Here is a 23968-nt window from a genome sequence, read left to right as displayed (position 1 = left end):
AGTGGCAACTATGTTCATCATCACTGCCTTTCTTGTGGAGATATCAGAAGAAAGGGCTGGAATTGCTTTAGCCTGGTGTTAACTTCCATTTTGTCCTCCTTTAAAGCACTGTTGTATTCTGGGGTAGTTCAGACAAGAGAAGGCGACGGTTGCATAAAGGGAGTTTTATTTTTAGTTAAAGGCAGTGGCAGATGGTTCCTTCAGCGCCGCCGTCGGGCTGAAGATCTGGTGATGGGAGTTGTTTTGGTGGGGGTTTCTTCTTCTCTTAATTCTGTCAATAGCTCTAAAGAGAGTAAAACGTGTCAATAATGAGCACTCCACTGCCCTGAGCAGAGAAATCTAGAGGCAACCTCCACAGTGGTCTGAAGCCCATGACCAAAAGGACATCCCTGTTGGGCCGAATCTGTAGTCCTTCCCCCCCTTAGAGCACATGTGTGCAGTGCCTTACCATCCTCAGAGTTGTTCTCCTCGTCGCTGGAGAAGGTAATGATGGCTTTTTTGCGTGGGGGGCGCTTCTGGGCACGCTTATGATTTCGGAGGATGCGGGATGGGGGCGTGGCAAAATCATTATCTGAGTTGGCTGGGCTTAGGGGCCGGCGGCGCGAACCTGTCAAGAAAAAGGGAAAAAAAAAGAGAAAGGCAGCAAACTTCTGTCTGTAAGGGTGAGGAGAAGTCCTTAAGTGTTTCTGCTGGACTGCAGGATCAGGGGAAGGCTGGAATCTCACAAAAACGAACATACTTCCTATTGGCTTCCGCTTGGCTGGTGCTGGCATTGGAGTCTGACTACCGTCCTGGCATGTCTCTGTGGAATCCAGTCCTCGGTTATGGGAGGCAGACAGCTTCTGCTCCAGCTCTTCAGCTAGAGCCTGATGGAGATATAAAACAGCAGTGCAGGGGAAAAAAAAAGAGAAAGTGAGGAAAGTGTTACATCCATAGTAGAATTGCCATCCAGTTAAATAAAAAAATTGATAAATTGTTAGGGTTGAGGAATAGTCTGCTTAAAACGGCTTTCCAGTCCCTGCATGTAAAAAGCAATTGTTTTCTGGGCTGGACCCTTGTCCCACAGCCTTACTTTAGTCTCAGGTTTGACACCTGCTCTGCGGAATCGAGCCAGCACAGTTTGGAAACAATTGTAGACAGCTGGATCTTGGAGCTTGTCTGCAAAGCAGTCATAGTTGTCCTGCAGCTTGTGAAGGCCCCGTTCCGAGACTGGAAGCAGAGCAAGGCAATGGGACAGATCCCGATACTGACGTTCAGTCCTGGGAAAGACAAAGATCACCGTTAGCTCCTACAAAAAGGGGTGTGTGAGGATGAGCACATCTCACCCAGAACTACCAGCATTATTTCTGCAGGTGCTTCTGCCCTGGAGAACATGAGATTCAGGTTGTTCTGTTACAGGTCAGTGATAGGGTGCTGTGCCACACCACAGATAACCACCGCTGTATTCCATGACACTGACTTAGTGCCTGTTGGAAAAACATGAAGGCTCCACTGCTGAAGAGCACAGTCACTTGTTTGAAAAATGTCAGAAGTTACTGCTGACCGGGAGGAAAAGACTCAGTGAGGTAAGGACTCCTCTTGAAGGGCCTTATTTCCACCACATAACAACCCCCCCAGCTGTTCATTTTTGCATGTTTGAGATGATCTCAAGCAGAAGCTGTATTTGATGTTCTCTCTCCCTTTCCTGGTTAGTTACATAAAGAAGGTCATATTCATTAAGTTATAAAGTCAACAAATAACAAATGCTGTATCAGAGAATGACTACATTGAAATTCCAGCAAAAGTTACTGGAATAAAACCAAAGGGAAAGAAAAAACAAAAGCACAAACTAACATCCCTAATGTAGATCACTGGGATGGTATGGGAAGGGAAAAAAGCAAGGCCAAAGCCCCTATTTTTAATATACACTAATTGAGGGCCTCAAGTCTGTCCAGCACACAGTGTCTCAGGACGCTCAGCTCAAACCCAGACAGATGGAGAACAAAGCTGCAGCATCCAGGTGCTTCCATCTGTACAGTGTGAATGACACCTGGCAAGTTCCTATGTTTAGAACTCCAGAAACGCTGAGGAGGGTGATGGTGGCTGCAAATCTGCTCTGATAAGCTCCTGTTTTAGCCTGGAGTGAGAGTCTTGCTCTAGCAGTACCACTAGTGTGCACCAAGCTGATCACCTTCGTGGTACAGAAATATCAAGGCATTTTACTAAAGGCGAGACACAACATACACACAGACAGTTAATTACAAACGTGGTGTGAAGAGCTCACCAGTGCTCCTGGGAGCTGGAGAGAGGGACCACTCTCCACTCTTGCTCAGGAAACAAAATCCAAATATTTTGGGAAATATGCAACTCCCTGAGGCAGCTGAGCAGGTCACATGCCCAGGCACTGTGCACAAATGGCCAAGATAAGCAGACAGCTTAAATCTCAAGGGCAAAGCCACAACAATGGAGAAGAAAAACCACAGGAATGGAGGGAAGCAGGGTACACCAAAGCCAGTGGAAGTTAAAATGAAGATATCTCACTGGAATGGAAGGAGATAAATTTCTATTATTCATCTTGGAAGGAAACAAAAAGTATATGCCTGGATCAGTGAAATTACAGCGTGGGGAGAAGGAGAAAAGCAACAAAAAAGTCTCAAAATCCAAAATGATATCCCAGATTCACAGCATGGGTCCTGCACTCTATACTCTGTAATCAGCAATGCACAAGCAAGGTATGCACATCTTGGAGATGGAGCAGAGCAAAAGCCAAAGTGTATGATGGCACAGGCCCTTAGGTAAAGTAATAATAATAAAAAACCCAGAACAGAGTCCCAGGCATAGAGTTGGTACTGAGCAGCCCATGCACAGAGAACAAGGACAGGCCTGTAACAGCTTGATAGTTGAGATTACCCCAGGCAGGACTGCTGGAAAGATCCCAACTTCTCAGCTGAACACACTGATTTCCTAGCTGAGCTGCAAGGGAATAGCCTGTGGAGAAGGATCACAAAGGTATATAAAATCCACATGTGGGATGTCTCCTTGCTCAGCTACAAGGCAGATCTAGACTGTCACAAAACTTTTTCCTTAAAAAAGGAAGGAAGAGGGGAATCACTGCATAATAAAACCAAGAACCTCAATTTATAAGTATTCGTGTATTTTTAGGATAAAGTAGCTAAAAAAAAAGGGAGGACCTAAACCAAGTTATGTTGCATTTGTCAATTGAAGAATATAATGGGAACCTTTTACAACCACCACATACAAGCTCCTATCTTCTGAAAAATCCTGAGAAGCAGAAACACTTGTCAGGAAAATTAAGATTACAACCCACCTGGCAGTCCGGAATCTCTGACAAAGTTTCTCCACTAAGCTCTCTGTTTGTTTGTCTTTTGTAATATAGGAGAACAGATGTCTGCAAGGGGAAAAAAGCACAAAAGATTAGAGCCCACAGAGGAATCCGCATTTCAGGGAGGAGGGGTGCTGAAAAGGCACCAGTGCTGACTTCTTATCTGCTCCTTCCATTCAGTTTTAAGAGCATGCAGCACCTCCAGACAATCTCCTTACTTCACAAGTTGCACTGACAGACTAGTTTGTCTGACAGGCAAACCTTGAGGGGAGCACTGTGGCATGCAGCGTTTTCCCTCCTCAAAACCATGCTTGTGACTTTTTCACTCTTTGCTGAAAGTGTGTTGTTGCACTTTAGATCAATGCAAAAGTGAGCACTACTTTGCACTAAAATGGGAACAAAGTCTAGCAGAACTTAAATGCTAACTTAATCCATTAGCTTCTTGAGGAATAGAGACACCTGGACTTCAGCACAGTTAAGTACTGGTGCATTTTGCACTATGTCCTCAGAGAAATCACTGAATAACTTCTATTTATTAAGAAGGTCCTGATGCTCTCCCCATTTTTTGTACCAACATTTCTTTTAACTTTAACTCAGTCAGGTTGCCACTGGCCTTGATATAGTTGTTCTAAAGCACTTCCTTGTTCAGTCTTTGTTATGTCTACAACCACCACACCAAGCTGCTTTTCTAAGATACATAGTAGAGAGAGCATTCTCAAGAGTCCTCCCTTTGCATTTTTTCCAGCATCAATTAATCTTTAACTTCTAATTCCCTTCTTTACCTATATAAAGGATACGTGGTGTGTTAACTGATGATCAGGTCTTTAAAATTAATTATCCTGATGCTAATTTGATACTTATCTACATTGTTAAATCCCTCTTCTCTTATTTGCCAGACACCTCCAATTCTCTCCACAAACGTTGTTGGAAGTAAAAAGTTCATCTTACACCTGTCTTAACCCCCAATCACACTTTAATGTAATTGCTACAATTATGCTCTATGTCTGTGGTAACACCTTCAGTTTGATATTAATTAAGAACAGTATTGGAAATTCCAAAATTATTTGGATTTTTTTTACATGCTGCCTCTTGTCTACCTATGATGGTTTGTTTCACTTCAGGCATTAACTTCCACTTCTATGTGTGCTGTCAGGAACCACAAGCTATAATTCCCAGTATTTCACATTACCCTCTTTAATTAAAGCTGAAGCAAAGATATCCATCTACTTTTGCAAACTTAAATTAATTGTAGTTTCAAATACACCCTCACTAATAGACCTTTTCTGTGTCTTGCAATTCCTACCTATCCAAAATCCCATCTCTCTTCCTAAATGCACTGGATTCTCATAGACAGAAAGACTACTTGAAAAAATCACAGGAGATTTTATTGTTCTTCTCTTCAGCAACAGCAATACTTTTGTCTAACACCTCCTCTCTATAATCCATAGGGATTCAAATAACTCAGAAAAACCCTCATGTGGTCAAGTTTCAGAAATGAGAGGAAAATGTCTGTAGTTTACCAATAAAGATATTATTAGTGCTGTCTATGAGCAACCAGTAACCTCAGTTTGAAATATTCCAAGATCTCTATATTCCAGAGTCAGACTTTCTTGAAAAAAAACAGAAACCAAACAAGAAAAACAAAAACAAAAACAAAAAACAAACCAACCAACCAACCAAACAAAAAAACCCACAAACAAAACCCCCACACAAAACAAACCACGAGAAAGCTAACCCAGACCCAAACCTGTTACTGTAACTACAGCTTTACTAAAACTGCTTACAAACTCCAGTAGCCACCAAAATGACAAAGGCAGCAGACTTTAAAACCTGTTGTGTTTTCCTAATGTCACATATCCATGTTCCCATGCGTAAAACCAACTATTTTCCAAAGGGAAAGTAATTTTGAGTTGGTGGTTACTCTTTGTAGAGTCTCTCCTCACTTCCAACTGTGTGGCTTTAAAATCAATTCCCCTCAGCATGACTCCATTTCCAGTACAGACTGAAAAAGTCAGATCAAAGAGAACAACTGAAAAAGCATTTTGTACATGTCAGTGTAGTTTTTCTTCCCTTGATATGGCACCCCCTTTGCATAAACATAGTCCTGGAAATAAGGGATTTATTTAACCTCAGAATACCTCATAATAGTGTGGAAGGATTCCTCCTCTGTGCCGCTGTTAGGATCCGAGAGATGACTGATGATGTCTGGAAGCAGGTTATAGACAGCATTACCCTGTGCAGAACACAAGTTTCTACATGAGATACAGAATTAGAAAGGATAATTTGAGTCAAGCCAAATAAGCTGCCCACTTAAAATGACCTCCTTTTTCTCCACCCTAAATCTACTGACTGAAAGCATCAGCTTTTTGAAATGAGCTTACACAGCCAGCCAAACCTATCCAGGACTATTTGGCTGGGGGGGAAAAAACCCAGCCAACCAACAAGCTAAACACTGCACTCCAGCTCTGCTCTTTGGCAGACTTGGATGCAGTTTCTTTGCCTTCCAACCTTGCCACAACCCAACAAAAAAAGCTTCCTGATAAAGGAAACAGCTCTTCAGTTCACAGAACTGCTTCTCATTTTCTTGCCTGAAAAGGTCCAATCCATATTCTCTTTCCCACTGCTTTTACATAGCTTTATATATAGCATAGTCATGCACTCTGCAGAGGTAGGAGGTCAGTGCAGTCAGGTGGCCAGCTCTGCTTTAACAAAGCAAACCAAGACAGAAAAGCCCCAGTGTCACTGCAGCCTCTCAGGCAGAAAATCTCAAACTCTGAAGGGCCCAGGTGAGGCTGCACATGGAAGGAACAGTGGGGGTAACACTGCTTCTGTTCTCACCTGCCTGGGCAGAAACTGCTACAATTTAAGTATCTCAGTGTCCCACAGCCAAGAACAACTCAGAAAAGTTTCAGAGAAGGTGCACTGCCTGAGCCATATGGTCAGGGAACTCTGCTGTAAGGCCTAAAGGTGAGCTACAGAAAATTGCTCCTAACCTTGTGCTGGGCATACACAAGCAAGCAAAAGGAAAAGGCAGTGGTTTGGAGCCTGCCTTCCAGTGTGACTGGATGAGGTCAAATTCAGCAACATCAAGCAAGGATGAAACAAAACTTGTATTGCAAAATTTCTTTTAACTACCCTTATTTAGTCCACAGAGAGACAGACCAATGGCTCTACACCATTAACACACCTCCAGGGCTCATGTAATTGATCCAGCCTCCAACAGCCCTTGCCTGCTCTTGTGAAATAAGGTCCCTGAGCATCCACTTGCCTTGTTGGCCAGTTCACCAAAGAAGTTCTGAGCCACTGCCACGATTGCCTCCTCTGGGTCTATGAGCAGAGTTGCCATCTCACTCACTTGGCCCTTCACCTTGACCATGTCTTTGAGGATGAGGTGAGCCATCACCAGCCCAGCTGTCTGCCTCACACTTGGGCAGGGGTCCTGCAACCTGACAGGAGCAAACAGTTACTGCAGAAAGCACCAAGGGAATGTCTCTGAGTTATTGGTACTCCTGACAGCCCAAAGCTCTGGTCTCCCTGCACCAGCATCTTCAAATTTGCTTTCTGGGGTCATTCTCACCTTCTGGAGGTCCAGTGTCACCCTTCCACAAGGTTTTCTTCACGTCCTCTCCCAACAATGAGTGTAGCATTACCTGGCATAGAGATGTGATGTCCAAGGCTCCACCAGGTTGGGGAAGCGGATGGCTAGATCTCCTGCTGCAATTATGAGGTTGGATCTCACATCAGGCAGGGGGGACTTCTCCATCATGGTGAACAGCAGACGCAAGTGGGATTCACAGAACTCAGAGCTAACAAGACAGGGTACAGGAAAGAATGGATAAATAGCAAAATTCCATCTCTCAGAGAGCAGAGGGAAAAAACAGTTAAAAAAAAAAAGTGATCTATGAACACTGTGTTTGTTCTTTCTTTGGGAAAGGAATTGCAACATTTGCTTGTGCTTTAGTACTAGGAAGGCTGGGAGAAGAACTCTGGCATGGCTCAGCAGTACCTGATCATGCAGAGTTTGCCAAGAGTGAGGGCTGCAGCAGCTGACAGTGCCGAGTCACTGTGGAGTCCAGGGTTGTTGCAGATCTTCAGCACCAGTGGAACAAAGGCAGAGAGCAGGTGCTTCCCTAGAAAGTGGGGATAAAGACAGCAAGCATGAGAGCACTGTGCATCATGCTTTAAGAACAATTATTCCATTTATCTCAGAGCTGCTGCAAACTACAGTAACTGGTTGACTCACTTTCACCACTGAACAACCACCTCCAGAAAGGCAGAGCCAAGAAATAGACAGCCTACGTGGAAAGTTACACCATGGAAAATAACAGTGCTTCCTTCCAGAGGAAACAGCCTTCCTCCTAAGGACCTGTTGCCTGCTGTACCTGCTCTTATACACAGGCAGACAGCCAGTATTGCTTGGTGGCAGCCACACTCACCATCCAAGAGTTCTGTCTCACAAATACTGCGGATGAGCTCGGCCTCGGTGTCATCAGCCGTGGCTCCCACAAGGCCCAGCTCCTCCTCCATAGTGGTCTCGTTCCCTGTGCCCTGTGCAGAGAGGAGACTGTAAGAAAGATGTCAGGCAACAATAACCTCTTTCTTCACAGGGTTCTCTTCTCTCAGGTGTGAGGTACATGCGTGTTACCAGCTGCACAACTAGACTGGAGAACAGACTGACACAGTCTAATAACCAACTTTCCCCCAAGAACTGAATGAAGCTGTGAAGGGCAGTGTGGGATTTGCCAGTCCACATGCTACACAACACCAATCACAGGATCACATAGTTGGGTTGGAAGGGACCACAGTGGATCATCTGCTCCAGCAGGGTCTTCCTAGAACACATTGCACAGCATTGTGTCTGGATAGTTCTCGAATATCTCAAGTGAGGGAGACTCCACAACCTCTCTGGGCAACCTGTTCTAGTGCTTGGGCACCCCCACAGTAAAGAAGTTCATCCTCATAATCAGGTGGAACTTTATGTGCATCAATTTCTGCCTCATGTCCTAGTGCTTGGCACCACCAAGAACAGTCTGGCTCCATCCTCTTGGCACCCCCCTCTTCAAATAGTTACAGACATTGATGTGGTCCCCTCTCAGCCTTGAGGCTTGTAAGAGGCCCAGTTCCCTCAGCCTTTCCTTCTAAGAGATACTCCAGTCCCTTAATCATCTTTATTGCCCTCCACTGGACCTGCTCCAGGAGCACCATGCCTCTCTTGTAATGAGGAGCCCAGAATGTAAAGAAAGCTTAAACTACTGACACTACTAAGATAAAACAGACCTAGGAGACATCCAGCATCAGTGTGTGAGTCCTGCATAACTTAAGGGACATTCAAATACTAAAACCAAGAAGCTCAAAGCAGCCTTTGAATTGCTGGTTTTGTGAGCAAGATTATGGGAAACCTTATAGCAAATAAAAAGCAACACAAGGGAAGAAAGGAGACATGGGCATTGCAATGGGGACCAAATCTGTATCCAACTGCTACTTTTTTTGAAAATCCCATAATAACCTCCTCCTGTGTGGAAAATGGTAGTGACACTGATAAGCAGGCGGATGAGGAAATGAACTACAAAGTTCTCTGTAGACTTAGCAGTATAAGCATCTAATAGAGACTGGATACCTAGATGGACTCAATGTTTTTCTCTATTCTTACCCAGGAAAGTCAGCCTCATCACACTCTGGAAAGTGTTCCAAGATAGACCTAACCAAACAGGGCATTTGTAACATCCAAATCACATTAGAAAGACTACTGTTGAACCTTCATCATTACTACCTAGGAGGATAGGACTCTCAAATCTCCTGAACTGGGGTTCTAGGATGCCTTTTTCCAGAACTCCAGGGCACATATGGATGTTTATTCACCACTACTGCATCAGTTGCAAAAGATTGCACTGGTAAGGAAGAAGGTGATGAGTGAAAGGGGAATGTTTGCCTGAAGCAGGAGGATAAGCATGGCCAGGACATCACCCTTCACTCCCTCCCCTCTGCCTCTTCAAAACTCTAGATCAGTGTGGGAGTTTTACTGAATAGGGTCATCCAAGAACCTCAGCTCTCCCTGTCAGTCCTGACCAATATGTGTCTGTTTCTATTCCTGAAGCACACATTGCCCTGTACCTCATGCAGCCTCAGGATTGCATTCTCCAGAAGCTTGCTGTAGCTGGGACCAGAAGAGCTGCTCACAGGAAAAAAACCCCTTGGCTCTCACCTGGGGTCTCTGCTTCTTTGTGCTGGTGTCAGATTGCTTCTTGGTCTTCTCCTCTTTGAGGAGGCGGCGCCTGCGTAGCTCTGCACTCACTGACACTTCCAAATATGCTACCTGCTGCAGTGCCACCTGTCCCACAAGGGCCACCAGGTGCAGCAGCAGGAACGTGGAGAGACTGCCAGAACCATCAGAGTCTCTGCGTGGAGAATCCCCTGCATCTAAAGGAGAAAAATGGCCCCAGTTCAGTGTTGATCTAGACCTCTTCCCTGTTAGTCAGTGCCAAGTCTCACTGTATAACCCATCTCCACACTCCACAGACTCCTTCACAGCACTTACACCCTCCCATGCCAATAGCTCCACCAGCCCCTCAGCTCTACTCTCCTGCAGTTACTCAAGGCCACTCAAAGCAGCACTGGAAACCATAGGTACAGATTTCCTTCATCAGCTTTTTTCCTCACCAGCTTTCTGCTCATCAGCCTCCTGCAGCTTCTCCAGAGCTTGCTGACTGCATACATGCAGGATGTCAGCACAGATCTCCTCTGCCCCTTCTGCTAGCTGGTAGATGAGTGTTACAGCTGCCTCCATGAAGGGGATCCAGTGACTGCTTGGCTGGGCAAAGCCTGGTGGGAAGAGGGAGCAATGTACCCACACATACCAATGATAACACAGGTGGTCTCACAGCCCAACCTCATCTCCTCCAAACCTCCTTCTGACCTGGGCTCACCTTTACTCACAGTCTCACTCAAACAACCAAACAGCATGTGGTTCTGGGGCAGTCGAAAAGGGGCACTGTTCTTCTCCAGTGCTGGCTGCAGAGACAACAGGTGAGTTACACGAGATCCCTCCATGCCCTTCCCAGTACTCAGCCTTCCTGTGTGCACAATGTTCATCAAACCCATGCCAGGGACATGCAGTACTGCTCTGCTGCTAAACACGCAGCAGGGACATTACTGTCACTTGTGACAGCATGGTGACTACACTGGGAGGATTTAAAGCTTGACCAAATGATGATCCCAGGCCAACCCAGACACTTCTCACCTTAAATCAAAATAACTCTTTGAAATGTCAAAAGGATTCATTTAAAATCTGATATTATTTACTTACTCTCTGCAATGAATAAAGAGGGAAACCTCTGGAGCATCTTAGAGTCAACAACAGTAAGTCAGCTTGCCTTGGGGTACTCCAGAACCACATGGGTTTGTTTAAAAGCAAAATATCATCAGTGGAAATAACACAGGATAGGTCTGGATCCAAGACCACCTCACACTAAGGTTGTTGCATATATTCTGTATCAGTCACACCACCTTTTAGGTTGGGAATAAGATAACCTAGAGAAATACTAAACCAAGTATGACAATACCTGAGGTGTCCCAGCACACACCTGTGTCTGCCTGATGAATATATACTTGGACAAAACAGAATTTACTTGGGGATTTACCAGCTTTCAGTAGCTTGAAACAAGAACTCCTGAGTCACCTGATTTTCAACTCCTGATTTCTGGTTGGGAGGATGGGTGGGGGAGAAGAGCTGTTGTCAGTCAGCCAAATATTTTCAGTTCAGTCCCCTTTTCACACACAAGCTTAACTGCAGACTTAAGTCAACCAAAAAAATTGAATTACAGCCATCTTTAGAATACTTAAGAATGTTGTGATACACATTAACTCATGAAGTTCATGCAGCAACATCCCCAGTGGAAGGGGCTGTCACAGAATGATGCTGCTCTGTAAAGGAGGACTCCTTTTGTGATAGAACTCCTGAACTAAAATGCCACAAATGACTGAGTCAAAAAAACAGATTTTTTTTTTCCAAGTGTATTAAAAAAAGAAGTATAAATTGTTTCCCAGGGAAAGAAGCCATCAACCATCGTGTTGTTCTAAGTACAACATGGACAGGTTTGAGAGCCTTTCATGTTTTATATTCTGCTGTACAGCTGACAACTCCTGAATATCAATTAATAGGGAGGGCAAAAGAATCACACCACCAGAAAACATCAGTAGAGGAAAGGGCTTCATGGTTGAGAAAACACAAATCAGTTTAGAATTGGGAGTCTGAAGAAGAGAATTGAAAGGAAAACATATTTTCTTGTGCACTGAACTCTTTACTAATTGAATCCAGCCTGTTGCCTAATGAAAATTCTTTTATTGCATGTTCACTGGTGTGTGCTAAGCTTTCCAGACAGTGCTGCTGAATGGTCTCAACCTACTTAATTTCAAAATCTGTAAAAATTTAATTACCTCTCTCTTTTCTTCCATGCAAACAATTTTCCCCCTTTCTTTGTTTCTGGATGACCTAAAGAACAAACCCATAGCCTTACCTTAGGGTTACTGGCAAGCTTGGAAATAACATTGCATACTTCTTGAGGCAGCCTGTAGTCTACACAAGCCTTCTCAGACAGCCCCATTGTCACCAAGATGTCCAGGTTGGTACCTATGATCTCTGGCTTTCCTCTGTGGAATGGAAGGGATGGGGATATCACATGAGGTGCTGCTGAAAGTTTATGGAACTATGGATAACCAAGAGAAATACTGCTTGTGCCTTGTGGAAGGGAGTGGTGTGAATAGGAGGGGAAAAAATAAAACCCATCCAAATGACTCAAGATACAGCTAGAGGTGCAGCAAGCAGTATTCCACAGAAGCCAGTGTAATCCACTCTCCTCTAGGAGATGAGTTTCTCCATAGTGATCAACAGTCTCTTTGTAAAGAAAGAAGATTCTTGACTCTTTTTTCCCATCAGAAAGGACCAAAATTTAGAGGGGTAAGAAAAACAAAAATGCTGGAAAGTAGGAAAGAGTAGAGGAGCTCAGGACTTGTGACATATACCATTCCTTCCTCTAATGTGGGAAACAAACCAAACCAAACCAACATTTATCCAAAAAAGCCAATCCCAAATCCATACTCACCCGTTCCCATTTCTGTCTGTGAAAGAACTTTAGGATCATCATTATTTAGGCCTGTTTCTGACTAATGAAGGACTGAAGTAATGACAGCAAGAAGAGCAAGTAAGGTGAATGCCAAAGGGGAAACCGAGGAAGTGAAAACCTTTTAGTGCAGATACAATGTTTTGCCCCCAGAAAGAGAAACAGATTCGTTTTTCTTCATGCTGAAGGCTCCAGACATCTCTACTCAGCAGCTTCTCACTGTTCTTATCCAAACACTGACAAAGCTGCAGAGTTGTGATGCTGTAAACTCTGGGAAGGGATGGGCATTCACACAAGGAAAATAATCTCATCATAGTCATTTAGAGGCTGTGTTGGTGGGATCCAGCACAACTATGTTCAGTTCCAGGCTTCATTACCCCACGATAAGGTTACTATTTTTGAAGCTAGAGCCAAAGAGTCAGCTGATGCAGCACCCACAGTTCTTCAATAAAAATTGACTCCCTGAACACCCTTCAACTCAGAGGCTTTGACCTGGCCCCAGGCTCACCGTGCCATCATCCCCAGCAGCATCACGGCAGCGTGGCGCTCCAGCGACGAGCATGGAGACTTTTCCGTGAATCGCTCCCAAAGCAGCTGGGTCACAGCAGGCTTGATTTCATCTTTCTGCACAAACTCTGAGATCTGCAAAAGGGATGCAATTAAAAAATTAGAGAGAGGCAAAGGAGAATGAACTTCAAAGTAAAGATGTAATCTGCATTGACTACTGTTTGAATAAAACAGATGCACAACCCAAACCCAGGCAAGGCAAATACTCACTATCTCCTCTAAGCACTGTATCGTTCCCAGTGATGCATCCACCATGATGAGAGGCAGAGAGTGCACCAGGGCCTGTGCCTTGGCCCTTCAAAAGGAGAAAAATAACAATAAAATATTCAAAGGTAAAGAAAAAGCAACTGTCACAATTACTGCCCTATTGAAAAGGCTGAAAACATCTGTTGGAGAACAGTGATGATCCACAGGATCAGGAAAACTCCCACAACAAACTTGAGTTCTCAAAGTCATCCAACTCAAGTGCCAATGACCATGATGTGGGCTTATAAGTCCATTGCCTTATGCACTGGTGCTTCTTCTGGTGCTTAAAGAGCCAATCAGAGGCACTGAGCAGCCACTTCCTAGTTTCTTCACAACCACAAGTCAAAGTACAATTCCCTAGAAACTGAAAATCTCTCTATGAACAAATAAGGACAGAGCACCAACTGCAGGAGTACTGTTTCCAGGAAATATTATCAGGAAGAAATAAAAAGCAGCAGGTGCTCTTTATTTGCCTGATGGTACAAATGAGGGTGAGTTATGGATCACACTTATTGCACGAGTATCCAACAGGATTTACAAGTGTGTAAGCACTAAAAAAGGGCAAGTGCCACAGCAGAGAGGAGACACAGCTCTTCTCTAGTATGGGAAAAGCAAACTTGCAAGTGGTAGCCAGCTCCCACCACCAAATCCTCAAGAAGGATAAGCAACAAAGACCCTTTAACATCCTTAACATCTAAGGCATGTAGAAATTGTTAGAAAAAGATTTAAGACGGGTCTGACTGAAATACAAACAGAAATACATGTGAAAGCACCCAAATAAGAACAAACCTTGTATAGTGTGAAGGATAAAGAAATGAGGAATATGTTGTGTGCATCAGAAGACGAATGCCTACACGTGACCAAGGCCACAGCATGTATGACTTGTCAGCTAAAAACCCTGAGGTTTGGTAACAGAAATAGTTTCAACTTTAGACCACACTGTTTCTCTTATTATCCCAGCAGAATGAACAACTACAGTTATAAGAAACTCCAACAACTGACACTGGCCAACAACTTTGCCCACAGAGTGAAGTATATAAGACTCCTGGACATAGGATGACTCCATATCAACAGGTGACTCCTAATGGGCTGAAATTCATTTTTGCCAATCAAGAGCCCTTCTGGCAAGAGAAAAATTCATAATTAACTCTTCTTGTTCTCTATCAGACAGGGACCCTACCCAGACTATTTAGGCAATGCTTTGTACGAAAGTGAAATTTATGAGAATAAATATTAGTGCCTGACAACAGTTTAACTTCAAGTAATTCTCAGCATCTGCTTTGCAAGGTCTCACAGAGTTTTCTTGCTGCATGAATCTCCTACACATGAGCTCTAAGACAAACCAAGAACAGAAGCTCAGCAGTAGGTCCTGCAGGAAGACTGGGATACTCAGATAATAACCTCACATTTCAGCTCACATGAAGCATGCCAACTCTCAGTTCTCCTCCTGTCCATACCCCATTCCCAACAGCAGAAAGGGAATGGGGGGGAGGGAAAAGAATAAAAAAATCTGATTAGGAAGATCCATACCTCTCAGATTCCTTGCTGGGGTTCAGATAGAGCTGTCTGTAGGCATTCAGCACAGCCTCCTTAATTCCAGGCTCCTTTGACCATATGAGGGGCAGCATCCTGCGGACTCCAAGCAGTGCCTGGGGTACACCAAACTGTGAGACTGTCACGAAGAACTCAATGGCTTCCTGCACCACTGCAGAGAGAACAGTTGTGATAGTGCAGTTCTTCCCCAGTTCCCATTAAAGAGGCCATTAAAACAAATTCTCAGCAAGCTTTACAAACATCTAGAGATCACTGCTACTGTCTGCAGAGGGCTTGTGTCAGAATGGGATCACTAGTACAAAGATGTAGATATCCCAGAATAGAGACACATATTAACAATATTACAGCTAAATCAAATGTGATATGTTTAGGGGAAGAGCACAGAGACTATCTTTGAGGAAGAACAAAATTCTCTTCTGGGAAACAATAGCTTTGGGAAAAAAGATCTCATAGTCACAGCAGACAGCTGAATATAAGCCCCAGTGCAATGCTATAACCAGAGGAACTAAGCTATTTGATGTACAAATGGGGTAAGGAATACTGTGTTTGGTTCCAGCTTGACTACTCCTGAAATAGACTGCCCAGTCTTCTCATAAGACAAAAAAACCCCAAAACATTAAGTTAGAGTGCATCACAAAACGTCTTCAGCAGTGATCAGAGGAGTTGTGCTGCAACAAACAGTTCATAGAGTCTGACCCCTGGTCAAGTAACAGCTTTTACCAGTATAAGCCCTTACAAACTAGAATTAAGAATATCTAACAGGTGAGCTGGTATACTTTCCCTGTCCCCAGTCACACCAGAATACATAAATTTGCAACAGAAAGAAATTAAACTGAATCTGCCCTCCTTATACTACAGCACAGGACAACAGGGAGATGAAAAGTTATTAAAATTTGTGCATCCATTAAAAAAACATCCCCACAATCAAACCCCAGGTGTTTAAGTACGAGGTAGGGTAATTTCTTGGCCTTGAACTTCAAAGGACCGGTAAAGACACTGAACCCAGGAGTTCATTTTTGTGTGTGCAAATAGCTAACAACACCAAACCTTGCTGGAGAAGCCCACATGCTTACCACAAGTAACATGAGCCCTCAACAGAGATGAAGCCTCAGAAGTGTTTGCATGAAGTCTGGGGCACTGCAGTGCCCACCCCATCCATACCCCAGATCTGTGCAAGTGGATGTGCTGGAGAGGATGGGAGCAGGACTTGTGCCCCTCATCCCTTGGAAATGCCAATTTCTAATAAATGCTACAAAAAAGTCTAAGTGATTACAGTAGTTCTAATATTAAATATGAACAGCTGAATTAATTCAAAGACCTTCTAATCACCACCTTTCTCTTCAGCATTGAAGAGGACCAGGCCACAGAACCTGTTGATCAAGCTCATGTTTAACTAGAGAATAATTAAGGTGAGTTAGATGAGACCAGCTGCTTAGTTCCACTCTTGTGGCCAGCAAAACATCTGAAGTTGTGTCAGGGCACTGAGCACATAATCAAACCCAGCTTCACTGGCCAGGCTTACTGTGGGAGAACTTCAGCTGAGATGATGAGCATCCATCCCTCCCCACAGGAGGCAGGGTGGCTTCCACAAGTGAACTCACTTTGGTCACCTGGCTGCTTTTTTTCATTTCAGAAAGTACAAATATACTTTATTTAATATGTTTTTAAAAATATCTTTTAAACATAAAAAAAATTTCCAACCTTGGTATTTAAAAAAATTAATAGACATTAAATAAACAAATATTCCTAAAAAGCCTGTTCATGCCCTATTCAACCCCTTCATGACACTCATTTATATGGTGCTCGCTTTTCCAATACCCTGGAAGTGTCTATAACATCTGCTCAATGAAGAGCAGCTCCTTCAATCTCTTCTCCTTCTCCTGGAGCTGTACCCCTCCAACATTTTCTCTCAAGCAAGGAAAGATCTAGAAATGGTGATTGGGAAAAAAGGTTATTTCACATACCTGAGACAGAATTTTCGTACATCATCTTGCTGATCAGGTTCAGAGCTTCTGTGATTTTCACTGAGAAGTTGTAAGCATCTTGCAGGTAGTGCACCAACATCTCCTGTTTGACCAGCTCTGTTTGAGGCTGCTCTTCCTGTACAACTTCAGTCTTGTCACTGCTGTTGTCATGTGGAGGATCCTCACTGTTCTCACCTGGGCATGAACCTACACAGCACACTTGTTTGTGAGCAGTACTGAAGATACAAGAGAAACAGGCACAGTTCAAGGCATTTTAACCCTCCTCTCTCCATCCCACAGTGACAGCTTCCAAGAGCTAGGATACAAAAATCCAAATTCTGCAATCAGACCTAGCTACAAAATCTCAGCATGCTGTGGAGCAAGTTCTAGTACTACAGTGTGATGCTCCAGAGAACTGCCAGCTTGGTAAAAGGGTATAGAAAGGCATGGTCCAGTTGGGATAAATGCCATTAAAATGCTGATGGGGTTAATCTGAACTTGATAATTTCCCAAAGATAGATGAGGGCCCTAAAATGGAACCAAGAGAAAGTAAACACTACTACTCTATAGCAGTTTGTGCAGCTGTGGAGAGTTCACAAAGTTAAGATTTTTAGACAACAGACTTCCAACAGAAATATGCTCAATGTGATTGCTAAGCAACCTTATGCTGAAACAAACACCAAACAAAGTGTGTGAAGTCTTGAAAATATACCCAGAGGCTCAGGCCCCAGATAACCAAGACTCTGCTTGAACCAGATACTTGGTCAAGGCTGCTAGGGGTAAGCATTATGTGCCACCACCTGTTCAGGAAGCAGAACTCCTGACGCATTCAGACAAGGCAGAAGGGTGTGAGTGGCAACACTGGCTCCACTCCCTTCAGATATGAGAGTTAATGCACCAGAAATGCACTTCTACTGGGACCATGGAACTGTTCCAACCAAAAATCAAGATTAATATGATCCAGCTAAAATGCCAAGGTACTTGGACAAACAATGAACAAACAAGGAACAAACTGTGCAGAGATGCTGCAGCTCTGGGAGCTGTCAGGTACACACAGACTGAGCCCCAATAGGTCAGAAGGAAGGACAGAGCATTCCAGAGGGTTTTAGTCTGGCTCTGGCATTATCTTGGACTTGGGGAACAGAGAGTGATACAGTTACCTGTGTAAAGTCTCTTCAGAACACCCAGGATTGTTGCCTCCTCGTTTCCCTCGGCAGGGCCCATGAAAGGTTCCTTTCCCTGGAAGCGACACAGGGCCTTCTGCGTAAGGCGGGCTGCGCTCCTGGACAATGACATTGCCCAAGAGAGTATCAGCAACACATCAGAGCAGAACATAAGGGAAACCATCCAACTTTGCCCTGAACACCTGGGGTAGCAGCTCCTATCAGCATCTTGTACTGGGTGCCCACATCAATATCTTCCTACAGAGTTGTGTTACTTGGAAATCACCCCTTGGGATAAACACTGTCAAACTGCAGAGCCTTCTTACTTGTAATTCAGCTTCTTCAACAGCCCAGTGATTTGCTCCACTGTCTTCTCCACTGTTTCTTCAACTTCCAGCACCTCCTCTTCACCTTCCTGCAGTGGTTGAAAGAGCTGCTGCGTAGCAGCCCTGACTTCTGGCAGCATTGCTTCCCACTCTTCCTCTGGGGCGATCACTGGAGCTACTTAAAAACCAGAGGGATTGAAGAACACAGACTCAGGTGACACCTTTAATGGGAAGGAAAAACTCATCTGGAACTTAGGAACTTCCCCTACCACCTGCCAGGCAGGCACTGTTCCCACTGCTGATCCTACCCAGACTGCAGTGAGAAGAAGAACTCTGACTAAAACAAATAAACCACTTAAGGTAGAAAAAAAAAGACAAGTAAGAGAACCATCATTTGTTTAGCCTTGGACTTTGGTGCTGCCCACAAATCAAGTTTAAATAACATCTGACCAAAATCATGACTCAAGCAGTCCCTGACTGGTAGAAAAGAGAAACCTGGGAGGGTGTTCATTGACATTTTCAGTTCTTACCCTGAAAATATAGCTATATAGCTATAAGGACTGTTAATTTAGACATGGATATTAATACAATCATTTTATAACACCACCATAAGGAAAACCATTGTGAGTTAAATACCAGTTATCTGGTGTCACCATCTCACACAGGTAAGACCTGAGACAAAAGTTGTCACAAGCTGGGAGCAAATTTAATATGAGGAAAAGTACATTCTGGACTGTCCTAGAAAGTGGAAAGAAGAAGAAAGGAAATTACCTGCTGTGGGTCTGCTACGATCTCTCATTTCTTTCAGTTTCTGCACTTCTTTCTTCAGTGGCTCATCCAAGTCAGTCCAGCTTAGCTGAAGATGTCACGAAGAGAAGAAGAAATATGTTAGCTATCCTCCTTTTCCTGAAATGCCAGAATTCTCCTCTCTCTTCCACTCCCTGCTTTAGTTGTCAATTCCCATGGATAACCCTGTTTTGGGAAAGCGGAAGAGTAGACTCTGGCCCCGATCCTAGAATGAGAACTGCTCTAAGTTCCCCATCTAAGGCTTAGAAACTCAGGAAAAGGTGCAGCTAAACACAAGGAGCTGCACATCCACAAAGAATATTCTAAAAAACGAATTTTGATCCTAAGGAGAGAAACCTCACAATGGACTCAAAACTGCTGCAGGTTTTTACTTCAATCACATCCCTCCTGGCGTTCAACATAGCTATGAATTTCACCAAGAGAGGGATGAATCCAAGAACTCAAAATATGAACCTGGGAAGACCAGAAAGCTGCCAGCTGCAGAATCAAAGGCTACACCATTCCTCCCACAAGACACAGAAATGCTACTGCCCTGGCCATAGCACACTGCAGATATTTAGCCTGAAAAGAGACATCTAACACATTCACCATATTAACTGGAATTACCTTGCTGGAGAAGGGGTTATTGGACAAAAACGCAGCCAGGAGCTGGACTGCATTCTTAACCACTAAGACAGATTTGTCTTTGAGCCGCCCAACAGCCAGCGACACCACAGCCTGAAAGTGAGTCAAAGGCAGGGCCTAGAACACAACAAGAGCACAGATAAAAGTTATCAAGAAGGCTCAGAGACTTGGGAAAAGTTTACTGCAGACATCTTCATGTACTAAAAAGCACAGATTATAGATTTACAGAAGACTCTAGGGCTCAAAAGACCTCTGGATATATTCTAGTCCAGCATCCACTGAAAGCAAGGATTTAGGTTATCCAGGATCCTGCTGAGTTGAGTATTAGTATATCTGGTAATTGTGATGTTCTCCCATACCAGTGTGTGAAAATGGTGATTGGGCTATGCTCTTTCTATGCTATGCTCTTTCTTCTAGTTTGTCCTGGTAAGAATGACCAGCATCTAATTTCCACCCCCCAGTTCTCCCACCCCTGGGATCTTTGGTCTCTTGGAAGAAACTGCAGCCACCACAGTACACAGGGACGGCACCTTTCTCTGTTAAAACTTCAGTCTCTGCAAACAAAAAGCAGGGTGGTGGAAATTCCCACTGAACACACAAGATGGAAGAGATGACTGAGGAGCACCATTTGCCCGGCACAGACTTGCCTTGCACTGCACGATGCGAGTGAAGAGCTGCAGCACGCGGCTGCGAACGAAGCTATGGACGTCACACACGTGGGCCTGCAGCATGTCCAGGAACTTGTCCCGAGTACCACGGGCTGCTTCCTCCAGCTGGTCACCATTCAGCACCTGCACCAGCACTTCTGCCATGGCTGCCAGAATGGCGTTTCGCATCGTGTAACTCTGCCAAGACAGGAGTTGGTGAACTAGGAAGAGACCATGCCCAGAGTTTGGGCCTTCCACATCCCAGGTTCCAGCCCTAAGTGATTTTTTTCAGTGTGGATATTGTATTAAGTTTGGGTGAACATAGCTGTGTGTGCAAGACAGAGTAACCTTTGCTATGAAGACAGGCTGAGAGTTGGTCTTGTTCAGCCTGCAGAAGAGAAGGCTCTGGGGAGGCACCTAAAGGGGGCTGTGAGAAAGCTGGAGAGGGACTTTTTACCAGGGCATTCAGCCATAGGGCAAGAGGGAATGGCCTCAAAGTGAAGGTAGGTTTAGATTACATATGAGGAAGAAATTCTTTACTGAGAGTGTGGTGAGACACTTGAACAGGTTGCCCACAGAAGCTGCGGATGCCCCATCCTTAGAACTGTTCAAGGCCAGGTTGGATGGGGCTTTGAGCAACCTGGTCTAGTGGAGGGTGTCCCTAACCATGGCAGAGGTGTTAAGGGCCCTTCCAACCCAAATCCTGCTATCCAGGTAGGTACACATAAGCCAAGAACTGACATGCAAAACACTTACAGCAGATAAAGAAAAGGTAACACGATGACAAGCTCATCAAGTGCTGAAGAACAAGGGACAACAGCAGGGACCTCAGACAAGTAGGCAGTCTCCTGTTCTCTGACATCTGATAGTGATAACCAGACAGGAGATGCCATGGTTTCTGTTCCCTTTGCATCTTTTAGGTAAGGGCAGAATCTATTCCAACAGAGCAGGTTTTGGATACTTGAGCTCTGTGAAAGAGGTTCTGTTTCTGACAGAAAAACTGGATGGCAGCATCTCTACCGTTTGATTTTTCTGGACAGGTGACTTTGCAGAAACATACCTCCCCATCCAAGTGAGGCAGGAGAACACTCATGTTGGAGAGCACCAGAGTTGGAATCTGTTCAGCCAGTTCACTTATAAAAGTAGCATAACCCTTGACTCCAGAAGCCTCACGAGCCAAATCCTGGGGACATTTCTGTCCAATTTCCCTGTACAGAAAGATGAAACAAGGAATGGGGAAACAAGGAATAGCCTCAAATTGCTAAATATAAAAGGACAAGCCTCCAAGTATTTCTCTCACCTTAGCAGTTCACCCACCAGGCTTTTTAGACCATACTCTTTAGCCCAGAGGCTCACAGCCTGTGCAAACACTGGGGCTACATGTTCAAAGTGCTGCAGCATCTGTGTGATCTTCAGAGTGGCACCTTTAACACGTGAGAAGGAAGAAAGAGGTCAGGGAAAGTGACAGGGAATGGCTTCAGGAAGAAGGCAGAAGAGCAGGAACTCACTGAACATGCGGTCACAGTGAACCAGAGCTGCAGCAAGCAGATGTGTCACAGCCTCCCGTGTGAGCCGGTACCTCTGAAGGCCAATGCTTGGATTCTCCAGGATACGGTAGCAGCTCCCCGTCATCAAGCTACACCCACAGAAGACAGACAGCAAACCTCACTATCACAACTTGCACAAACATCATTCTAGCACACCACACATTTCTGTCTGAGAGATTCTCCAGTGTCCTCTAAAAATTAGCAAGCATCTGAATTTTTTGTGGCCTATGTGAGGAGAGGAGTGGTTCCTATGCACATTGCTTTTGCCTCGAGCTGTTTCCTCAGTTTCCCAATGAGCTGCACACCACATTTTTATTCCTCAGAACCAGTTACTCATTCCACCAATATCTCCTCTCCAACTCATACCTGACAAACTCTTCTTCCACCACTAAACCACCCCAAAGCTGACGGAGATCCAGCTGCAGCAGCTGTGTAAGCAGCCGTAAAAGCGGCTCCCTCTCCTCTTCCCACAAGGATCCAGAAGTCTTGGCATGGTTCTTCCTGTTCTAGAGAGGAGATTACACAGTAAGATACATCAGCAGCTTCACAACAGACAAAACCCCATCACTACTCTGCTTCCTTCAAAATATAAAAAGTGTGTTAAATTCTACAGCATTAAGAGACACACAGGGAGATATGTGAGATCACAGGGGCTTTTTCCCTCCAGTTCCTCTCTCTCAGCTCAGGCCAGCACCAGTGCCTTGTGTGATTTAAGGATTATACCTGCATCTACAGCCACCACAGAAAGGAAATCTTGAGAAAACACTGGCACACTAAGTTCCAGCCAGAAACTCAAGAATGAAATAGAAAGGTCTGGGCATCCAAGTCCCTTCTGATATTTAGACACATGGTTGTCCCTTTGCTATTTTCCATGCACAGCTTCACAGAAGCACCAGTGCTTCACATTATGCACTTCTCTTGCTGGCATCATGTTTATATAAACCCAGCTAAAAAATCTGACAGATACTACAGAGTTCAGCAAGCTTAAAATTTTATTTTTACTTTTATCATCTTTCTCCCAGTCCCTTCACCTACCTTCCTACCAGGATCTGCCTCCAAACAATTGTTCTTGCAGGTTTCCATTTCAAAGGCATCCATCAGGCCAGTCAGCAAATAGCAGTTCATCTTGAGAGCATTGAGGTGAGCAGCACGGTCTGCATGGCTCAGCCCAGAGTCACTCAAGACAGCGGGAAGTTCATTGGAATGATGGGACACCACTGAGGAGAAGCAGAAAGTCATGAGCAGTCCTTGCCAGGTCCCTCAGCCATCCTCTCTTTGGGAGGCTTAATGCAGCCATCAGATTACCAAAGATGTGTGCTCACATCTCATCAGCTGTAACACGGGCTGCCCCCTGCAACCCAGACCTTGGGCACACTGTCTTGTCCTATCCCCACAGCCCTCTGTCAGCTCAGAGAAACACTCGCTCTGAGCTGATACATCCCACAGATGTATTTTCCAGGGACAGGGGCACGAGGATTTTCTGTCGGTCTGCCCTTACAGCGAACATGCACAACTCAGCATCGTCCACCAAGATTACAGACCCGTATGACAGGAGTGGGCTGAGGGTGCAGCCCAGCTGGCCGAGTCACATTAGCCTTTATATCATCATTGAGCTGCCAAGGGAAAACAACCTCTCTGTTAGCCCAGAAACAGCGGGTACCCACCGTGCATCATCAGCTCCAGGGCGTCCTCCTTGACAGCCGTGCCCGCGGTTTGGAAGTGGCTGCGGGACAAGCACAGGGAGTCAGGGCGGTGAGCGAAGAGCGCCGGGCAGAGAGGCGAGTGCCCGCCCTCCTGATCCGTGCCTGCCCTCCCTCCGTCCGTCCCGTACTCACTGCAGCACGCTGTACACGCAGTCGAAGTGCTCCAGCACGGCCAGCGCGCCCCGCGCACGGGAGGCGGCCCGGAAAGCTGCGGCAAAACACGGAGAGAGTCGGGGGGATGCCCGTGAGCCGGAGGCAGGACGGGGCCCGACGGGGAAGGGGGTGCGGGGACACTTTACCTGCGAGTGCGGGCGGCAGGTCGCGGGCGGCCAGCACCTCCTGCACCACGTAGCGCCCAGGGCCGCCATCTCGCAGCAGATCG

At 45.1% G+C, this 23968-nt stretch overlaps 1 protein-coding gene and 1 non-coding gene across 2 annotated transcripts; both read right to left on the bottom strand.

Annotated features, from left to right (window-relative positions):
- Positions 1–144: 144 nt before the first annotated feature.
- Positions 145–23964, bottom strand: NCAPD2 (non-SMC condensin I complex subunit D2; the record flags this gene model as incomplete). The annotated part of the gene is made up of 31 exons (XM_031056713.1): positions 145–283; positions 449–607; positions 740–866; positions 1073–1259; positions 3308–3388; positions 5461–5555; positions 6591–6768; positions 6973–7128; positions 7329–7452; positions 7759–7870; positions 9525–9739; positions 9980–10141; positions 10246–10330; positions 11836–11968; positions 12947–13080; positions 13216–13300; positions 14782–14956; positions 16770–16976; positions 17930–18051; positions 18259–18433; positions 19030–19114; positions 19672–19806; positions 20337–20534; positions 21397–21544; positions 21637–21760; positions 21845–21972; positions 22250–22389; positions 22919–23100; positions 23548–23606; positions 23719–23794; positions 23886–23964. Coding segments are annotated over 31 exons (4149 nt in total), but the record flags the coding sequence as incomplete, so codon positions are not given.
- On the bottom strand, positions 23175–23497 carry LOC115947831. Its single transcript, XR_004081683.1, has one exon. It is a non-coding gene; the product is annotated as a small nucleolar RNA U85 (small nucleolar RNA).
- Positions 23965–23968: the final 4 nt, after the last annotated feature.

Source organism: Geospiza fortis, unplaced genomic scaffold, assembly GCF_000277835.1.
Source record: "Geospiza fortis unplaced genomic scaffold, GeoFor_1.0 scaffold1, whole genome shotgun sequence".
Taxonomy (NCBI): Eukaryota; Metazoa; Chordata; class Aves; order Passeriformes; family Thraupidae; genus Geospiza; species Geospiza fortis.
The sequence above is the reverse complement of the archived record's forward strand: the minus strand, read 5'-3'. Positions and strand labels throughout refer to the sequence as shown.